The sequence below is a fragment of the Gymnodraco acuticeps genome, unplaced genomic scaffold (genome assembly GCF_902827175.1).
Source record: "Gymnodraco acuticeps unplaced genomic scaffold, fGymAcu1.1, whole genome shotgun sequence".
Classification (NCBI taxonomy): Eukaryota; Metazoa; Chordata; class Actinopteri; order Perciformes; family Bathydraconidae; genus Gymnodraco; species Gymnodraco acuticeps.
The window spans coordinates 111402-120377 of NW_022990522.1; the positions used below are offsets into that span (position 1 = coordinate 111402).

Consider the following 8976-nt stretch of genomic DNA (forward strand, 5'->3'; position numbering starts at 1 on the left):
ACATGTTGATGTAGAAGAGACATGAAGAAGAGGGGACACATGTTGATGTAGAAGAGACATGAAGAAGAGGGGGACACATGTTGATGTAGAAGAGACATGAAGAAGAGGGGACACATGTTGATGTAGAAGAGACATGAAGAAGAGGGGACACATGTTGATGTAGAGAGACATGGAGAAGAGGGGACACATGTTGATGTAGGAGAGACATGAAGAAGAGGGGACACATGTTGATGTAGAAGAGACATGAAGAAGAGGGGACACATGTTGATGTAGAAGAGACATGAAGAAGAGGGGACACATGTTGATGTAGAAGAGACATGAAGAAGAGGGGACACATGTTGATGAAGAAGAGACATGAAGAAGAGGGGACACATGTTGATGTAGAAGAGACATGAAGAAGAGGGGACACATGTTGATGTAGAAGAGACATGAAGAAGAGGGGACACATGTTGATGTAGAAGAGACATGAAGAAGAGGGGGACACATGTTGATGAAGAAGAGACATGAAGAAGAGGGGACACATGTTGATGAAGAAGAGACATGAAGAAGAGGGGACACATGTTGATGTAGAAGAGACATGAAGAAGAGGGGACACATGTTGATGTAGAAGAGACATGAAGAAGAGGGGACACATGTTGATGTAGAAGAGACATGAAGAAGAGGGGACACATGTTGATGAAGAAGAGACATGAAGAAGAGGGGACACATGTTGATGAAGAAGAGACATGGAGAAGAGGGGACACATGTTGATGAAGAAGAGACATGGAGAAGAGGGGACACATGTTGATGTAGAAGAGACATGGAGAAGAGGGGACACATGTTGATGAAGAAGAGACATGAAGAAGAGGGGACACATGTTGATGTAGAAGAGACATGAAGAAGAGGGGACACATGTTGATGTAGAAGAGACATGGAGAAGAGGGGACACATGTTGATGAAGAAGAGACATGAAGAAGAGGGGGACACATGTTGATGTAGAAGAGACATGAAGAAGAGGGGACACATGTTGATGTAGAAGAGACATGAAGAAGAGGGGACACATGTTGATGTAGAAGAGACATGAAGAAGAGGGGGACACATGTTGATGGAGAAGAGACATGAAGAATAGGGGACACATGTTGATTGTAGAAGAGACATGAAGAGAGGGGACACATGTTGATGTAGAAGAGACATGAAGAGAGGGGACACATGTTGATGTAGAAGAGACATGAAGAGAGGGGACACATGTTGATGTGAAGAGACATGAAGAAGGAGGGGAACACATGGTGATGTAGAGACATGAAGCAAGAGGGGACACATGTTGATGTAGAAGAGACATGAAGAAGAGGGACACATGTTGATGTAGAAGAGACATGAAGAAGAGGGGACACATGTGATGTAGAAGAGACATGAAGAAGAGGGGACACATGTTGATGGAGAAGAGACATGAAGAATAGGGGACACATGTTGATGTAGAAGAGACATGAAGAAGAGGGGACACATGTTGATGTAGAAGAGACATGAAGAAGAGGGGAACCTGTTGATGTAAATGAAGAGAGGGGACAAATTTGGTTTGATGTAGAAGAGACATGAAGAAGAGGGGACACCATGTTGATGTAGAAGAGACATGAAGGAAGAGGGGACACATGTGTGATGTAGAAGAGACAAGAAGAGACATGAAGAAGAGGGGACACATGTTGATGTAGAAGAGACATGAAGAAGAGGGGACACATGTTGATGTAGAAGAAGACATGAAGAAGAGGGGACACAGTTGATGTAGAAGATGACATTGAAGAAGAGGGGACACATGTTGATGTAGAAGAGACATGAAGGAAAGAAGGGGACACATGTTGATGTAGAAGAGGACATGGAAGAAGAGGGGACACTGTTGATTGTACAAGAGACATGAAGAAGAGGGGGACCACATGTTGATGTAGAAGAGGACATGGAGAAGAGTGACACATGTTGAGAGAGAAGAGGACATGAGAAGAGGGGACACCTGTTGATGTAGAAGAGACATGAAGAAGAGGGGAAACATGTTGATGTAGAAGAGACATGAAGAAGAGGGGACACTGTTGATGTAGAAGAGACATGAGACAGAGGGGACACATGTTGATGTAGAAGAGACATGAAGAAGAGGGACACATGTTGATGAAGAAGAGACATGAAGAATAGGGGACACATGTTGATTGAGAAGAGACATGAAGAATAGGGGACACATGTTGATGTACAATGAGACATGAAGAAGAGGGACACATGTGATGTAGAAGAGACATGAAGAAGAGGGGACACATGTTGATGTAGAAGAGACATGAAGAAGAGGGGGACACATGTTGATGTAGAAGAGACATGAAGAAGAGGGGACACATGTTGATGTAGAAGAGACATGAAGAAGAGGGGACACATGTTGATGAAGAAGAGACATGAAGAAGAGGGGACACATGTTGATGTACAAGAGACATGTAGAAGAGGGGACACATGTTGATGTAGAAGAGACATGAAGAAGAGGGGACACATGTTGATGTAGAAGAGACATGAAGAAGAGGGGACACATGTTGATGAGAAGAGACATGAAGAAGAGGGGACACATGTTGATGTAGAAGAGACATGAAGAAGAGGGGACACATGTAGGGGACACTGTGATGAAGACGAGACATGAAGAAGAGGGGGACACATGTTGATGTAGAAGAGACATGAAGAAGAGGGGACACATGTTGATGTAGAAGAGACATGAAGAAGAGGGGACACATGTTGATGTAGAAGAGAGACATGAAGAAGAGGGGACACATGTTGATGTTAGAAGAGACATGAAGAAAGAGGGGACACATGTTGATGTAGAAGAGACATGAAGAAGAGGGGACACATGTTGATGTAGAAGAGACATGAAGAATAGGGGACACATGTTGATCGGAGAAGAGACATGAAGAAGAGGGGACAATGTTGATGTAGAAGAGACATGAAGAAGAGGGGACACATGTTGATTGTAGAAGAGACATGAAGAAGAGGGGACACATGTTGATGCAGAAGAGACATGAAGAAGAGGGGACACATGTTGATGTAGAAGAGACATGAAAGAAGAGGGGACACATGTTATGTAGAAGAGACATGAAGAAGAAGGGGGACACATGTTGATGTAGAAGAGAACATGAAGAAGAGGGGACACATGTTTGATGTAGAAGATACATGAAGAAGAGGGGACACATGTTGATGTAGAAAGAGACATGAAGAAGAGGGGACACATGTTGATGTAGAAGAGACATGAAGAAGAGGGGGACACATGTTGATGTAGAAGAGACATGAAGAGAGGGGACACATGTTGATGTAGAAGAAGACATGAAGAAGAGGGGACACATGTTGATGTAGAAGATACATGAAGAAGAGGGGACACATGTTATGCAGAAGAGACATGAAGAAGAGGGGACACATGTTGCTGAGAAGACATGAAAAGGGGACACATGTTGATGAGAAGAGACTGAAGAAGGGGACACATGTTGATGTACAAGAGACATGTAGAAGAGGGGACACATGTTGATGTAGAAGAGACAAAGAAGAGGGACACATGTTGATGAGAAGAGACATGAAGAAGAGGGGACACATGTTGATGTAGAAGATCATGAAGAAGAGGGGACACATGTTGATGTAGAAGAGACATGAAGAATAGGGGACACATGTTGATGTAGAAGAGACATGAAGAATAGGGGACACATGTTGATGTACAAGAGACATGAAGAAGAGGGGACACATGTTGATGTAGAAGAGACATGAAGAAGAGGGGACACATGTTGATGTAGAAGAGACATGAAGAAGAGGGGACACGTGTTGATGTAGAAGAGACATGAAGAAGAGGGGACACATGTTGATGGAGAAGAGACATGAAGAATAGGGGACACATGTTGATGTAGAAGAGACATGAAGAAGAGGGGACACATGTTGATGTAGAAGAGACATGAAGAATAGGGGACACATGTTGATGTAGAAGAGACATGAAGAAGAGGGGACACGTGTTGATGTAGAAGAGACATGAAGAAGAGGGGACACATGTTGATGGAGAAGAGACATGAAGAAGAGGGGACACATGTTGATGGAGAAGAGACATGAAGAAGAGGGGGACACATGTTGATGTAGAAGAGACATGAAGAAGAGGGGACACATGTTGATGGAGAAGAGACATGAAGAAGAGGGACACATGTTGATGAGAAGAGACATGAAGAAGAGGGGACACATGTTGATGTAGAAGAGACATGAAGAAGAGGGGACACATGTTGATGTAGAAGAGACATGAAGAAGAGGGGACACATGTTGATGAAGAAGAAGAGACATGAAGAAGAGGGGACACATGTTGATGTACAAGAGACATGAAGAAGAGGGGACACATGTTGATGTAGAAGAGACATGAAGAAGAGGGGACACATGTTGATGAAGAAAGAAGAGACATGAAGAAGAGGGGACACATGTTGATGTAGAAGAGAAATGAAGGAGGGGGGACACGTGTTGATGTAGAAGAGACATGAAGAAGAGGGGACACATGTTGATGTAGAAGAGACATGAAGAAGAGGGGACACATGTTGATGTAGAAGAGACATGAAGGAGAGGGGACACAGTGTTGATGTAGAAGAGACATGAAGGAGAGGGGACACATGTTGATGTAGAAGAGACATGAAGGAGAGGGGACACATGTTGATGTACAAGAGACATGTAGAAGAGGGGACACATGTTGATTTAGAAGAGACATGAAGAAGAGGGGACACATGTTGATGTAGAAGAGACATGAAGGAGAGGGGACACATGTTGATGAAGAAGAGACGTGAAGAAGAGGGGACACGTGTTGATGTAGAAGAGACATGAAGGAGAGGGGACACATGTTGATGAAGAAGAGACATGAAGAAGAGGGGACACATATTGATGTAGAAGAGACATGAAGAAGAGGGGACACGTGTTGATGTAGAAGAGACATGAAGAAGAGGGGACACGTGTTGATGTAGAAGAGACATGAAGAAGAGGGGACACGTGTTGATGTAGAAGAGACATGAAGAAGAGGGGACACGTGTTGATGTAGAAGAGACATGAAGAAGAGGGGACACGTGTTGATGTAGAAGAGACGTGAAGAAGAGGGGACACGTGTTGATGTAGAAGAGACGTGAAGAAGAAGGGACACGTGTTGATGTAGAAGAGACATGGAGAAGAGGGGACACATGTTGATGTAGAAGAGACATGAAGAAGAGGGGACACATGTTGATGTAGAAGAGACATGAAGAAGAGGGGACACGTGTTGATGAAGAAGAGACATGAAGAAGAGGGGACACGTGTTGATGTACAAGAGACATGAAGAAGAGGGGACACATGTTGATGGAGAAGAGACATGAAGAATAGGGGACACATGTTGATGTACAAGAGACATGAAGAAGAGGGGACACATGTTGATGTAGAAGAGACATGAAGAAGAGGGGACACATGTTGATGTAGAAGAGACATGAAGAAGAGGGGACACATGTTGATGAAGAAGAGACATGAAGAAGAGGGGACACAATGTTGATGAAGAAGAGACATGAAGAAAGAGGGACACATGTTGATGTAGAAGAGACATGAAGAAGAGGGGACACATGTTGATGTAGAAGAGACATGAAGAAGAGGGGACACATGTTGATGTAGAAGAGACATGAAGGAGAGGGGACACGTGTTGATGTAGAAGAGACATGAAGGAGAGGGGACACATGTTGATGTAGAAGAGACATGAAGAAGAGGGACACATGTTGATGTACAAGAGACATGTAGAAGAGGGGACACATGTTGATGTAGAAGAGACATGAAGAAGAGGGGACACATGTTGATGTACAAGAGACATGTAGAAGAGGGGACACATGTTGATGTAGAAGAGACATGAAGAAGAGGGGACACATGTTGATGTAGAAGAGACATGAAGAAGAGGGGACACATGTTGATGAAGAAGAGACATGAAGAAGAGGGGACACATGTTGATGGAGAAGAGACATGAAGAATAGGGGACACATGTTGATGTACAAGAGACATGTAGAAGAGGGGACACATGTTGATGTAGAAGAGACATGAAGAAGAGGGGACACATGTTGATGTAGAAGAGACATGAAGAAGAGGGGACACATGTTGATGAAGAAGAAGAGACATGAAGAAGAGGGGACACATGTTGATGTAGAAGAGACATGAAGGAGAGGGGACACGTGTTGATGAAGAAGAGACATGAAGAAGAGGGGACACATGTTGATGTACAAGAGACATGTAGAAGAGGGGACACATGTTGATGTAGAAGAGACATGAAGAAGAGGGGACACATGTTGATGTAGAAGAGACATGAAGAAGAGGGGGACACATGTTGATGAAGAAGAGACGTGAAGAAGAGGGGGACACATGTTGATGTAGAAGAGACATGAAGAAGAGGGGGGGACACATGTTGATGAAGAAGAGACATGAAGAAGAGGGGACACATGTTGATGTACAAGAGACATGTAGAAGAGGGGACACATGTTGATGTAGAAGAGACATGAAGAAGAGGGGACACATGTTGATGTAGAAGAGACATGAAGAAGAGGGGACACATGTTGATGAAGAAGAGACATGAAGAAGAGGGGACACATGTTGATGTAGAAGAGACATGAAGGAGAGGGGACACGTGTTGATGTAGAAGAGACATGAAGGAGAGGGGACACATGTTGATGTAGAAGAGACATGAAGGAGAGGGGACACATGTTGATGAAGAAGAGACGTGAAGAAGAGGGGACACGTGTTGATGTAGAAGAGACATGAAGGAGAGGGGACACGTGTTGATGTAGAAGAGACATGAAGAAGAGGGGACACGTGTTGATGTAGAAGAGACATGAAGAAGAGGGGACACGTGTTGATGTAGAAGAGACATGAAGAAGAGGGGACACGTGTTGATGTAGAAGAGACATGAAGAAGAGGGGACACATGTTGATGTAGAAGAGACATGAAGAAGAGGGGACACGTGTTGATGTAGAAGAGACGTGAAGAAGAGGGGACACATGTTGATGTAGAAGAGACATGAAGAAGAGGGGACACGTGTTGATGTAGAAGAGACGTGAAGAAGAAGGGACACGTGTTGATGTAGAAGAGACATGAAGAAGAGGGGACACGTGTTGATGAAGAAGAGACATGAAGAAGAGGGGACACGTGTTGATGTAGAAGAGACATGAAGAAGAGGGGACACATGTTGATGTAGAAGACATGCAACAGTGGATTTTGCATAATAGGTCCCCTTTAAAGCTGCACCAGAATGAAACTCCATCTCAACAACCATTAGAGAACAAAACACATCAGAATCAGAATCCTTTATTCGTCCCACAGAGGGGAAATGTACATTTGTTGGAGGCTGTGGCTCAGTGGAATAGTGCGCTGAACTTAATGCGCTGAACTTGGAATCAGGGGACAGCAAGTTCGAGTCCCACTGCAGTCAAATTGCTCCTGTGGGGATTGCCCATAGTATTGAGTATGTAAGTCGCTTTGGATAAAAGTGTCTAACAAGTGACATGTGATGTAATGTGTAATGTTACAGCAAACAAAAGCCGAACAGATTCCAGAAATTAAACGTAACAGGAATACAATTTAAAAAAAAGTTGAAAATACTTTAAAAAAACACAGCTGTGGAATAACTCCTTTGCATGATGGATGAGTAATCAGATTACTCACCGTAGATCTTCTGGATGCCCTGCAGGTCGTCCAGAGGCAGCTTGAAGTTGTGCGTGTCCATGTACTGGTAGAACGGAGCCATGATGGCACTGGGGTCGTTGGAGTGCTCCAAACCCAACGCATGACCCAACTCGTGCACCGCCACCAGGAACAAGTCATTACCTGCAGACAGAGGAGAGGGGGGGTCAAAGGTCAATCAGGACAGGTAAAGGTGTGGAGGGGGGAGGAAAAAGATAAGATACAAAATCTGTCAGAATGTTTTATTCATCTCAGGGGAAATTGGGTTTTGTGACAGTTTCTCCATTTAAGAATAAAGTAAATAAGAATAAAATAGATGGATATATGAAGATATTCATATAAACATAGAAGTTTGAAGTCTGAAAAAAGATCATACACACAATACACAGGGGCGGTTCTAGGGGGGGGCAGGGGGGACCAGGGCCCCCCTAACACTGACGTTGGACCCCCCTGTGGCCCCCCTAAAAAAAACAAGTTTATGATTAAACTATTTCTTGGCTGACGGAATAGGCGGAAGTAACGATATTTGTCATTCTAGTCGGCCCCATTAGAGCAGGGGTCTCCAACACGTCGATCACGAGCTACCGGTATCTCGCAAGCCCTCAATAGCCCTCACTTTACAAATATGTTTTCTTTTTTTAACGCAAGCTGTCATCGCCACGGAGGAGCACACAGCCTCTGTGAGCGAGCGAGACAGAGAGAGAGAGAGAGAGAGAGCTAGAGAGTGCACGCCTTTATCTATTTAATGTGCTGTAAAAAATAAAGAAATCATTCCAATGTGTATTGGACAGTAAAAAACAATACAATTGAAAAGGGGAGTTATTAGTAAAATATGCATTAATAGAAAGAAAGAATGCTAACTAGGTAACATAAGATAAGAATAAACTAGTTTCAATTATTTGTTATTGGTTGTGATCATATTCTAAAGATGTTTTGATTATTGAAAAGTACACAGCTCCCTTTCATCTGAGTGTTGAGAGCTGTGTCCATAAATTCATTTTGTGCTCAAAGTGCACCAGATTGATGCTTTTAACTTCAACATTTAAAAAAAACATCTTCCCGGGGGAGCATGCCCCCGGACCCCCCTGGAGAAGGTTAGGACCACCCCCAAATAAAGCAGGTTCAAATAATTAAATTGCATACATTTTCTTTTAGTAAACACTGAAAACGGGTCCCACAGACCCAAACCGCACACAAAGGTAAGCATATAATAATGCGTAATGAAACAAATACCAATAACTGTATTGCATTGTTTTCTTAGGTGTATGCGCAATTACTTCATACTGTCTTTGTCTTTTTGGT

General features: G+C 43.5%; 1 protein-coding gene across 1 annotated transcript in view; it reads right to left on the reverse strand.

Moving 5' to 3' along the window:
- mmp24 (matrix metallopeptidase 24) overlaps window positions 1-7818 on the reverse strand; it is a gene marked incomplete at its 5' end in the record, with an annotated part of 30589 nt that extends 22771 nt beyond the window's left edge. The window contains 1 exon segment of the mRNA XM_034227218.1: window positions 7657-7818. Within this exon segment, the coding sequence (XP_034083109.1) occupies window positions 7657-7818 (162 nt within the window).
- Window positions 7819-8976: the final 1158 nt, after the last annotated feature.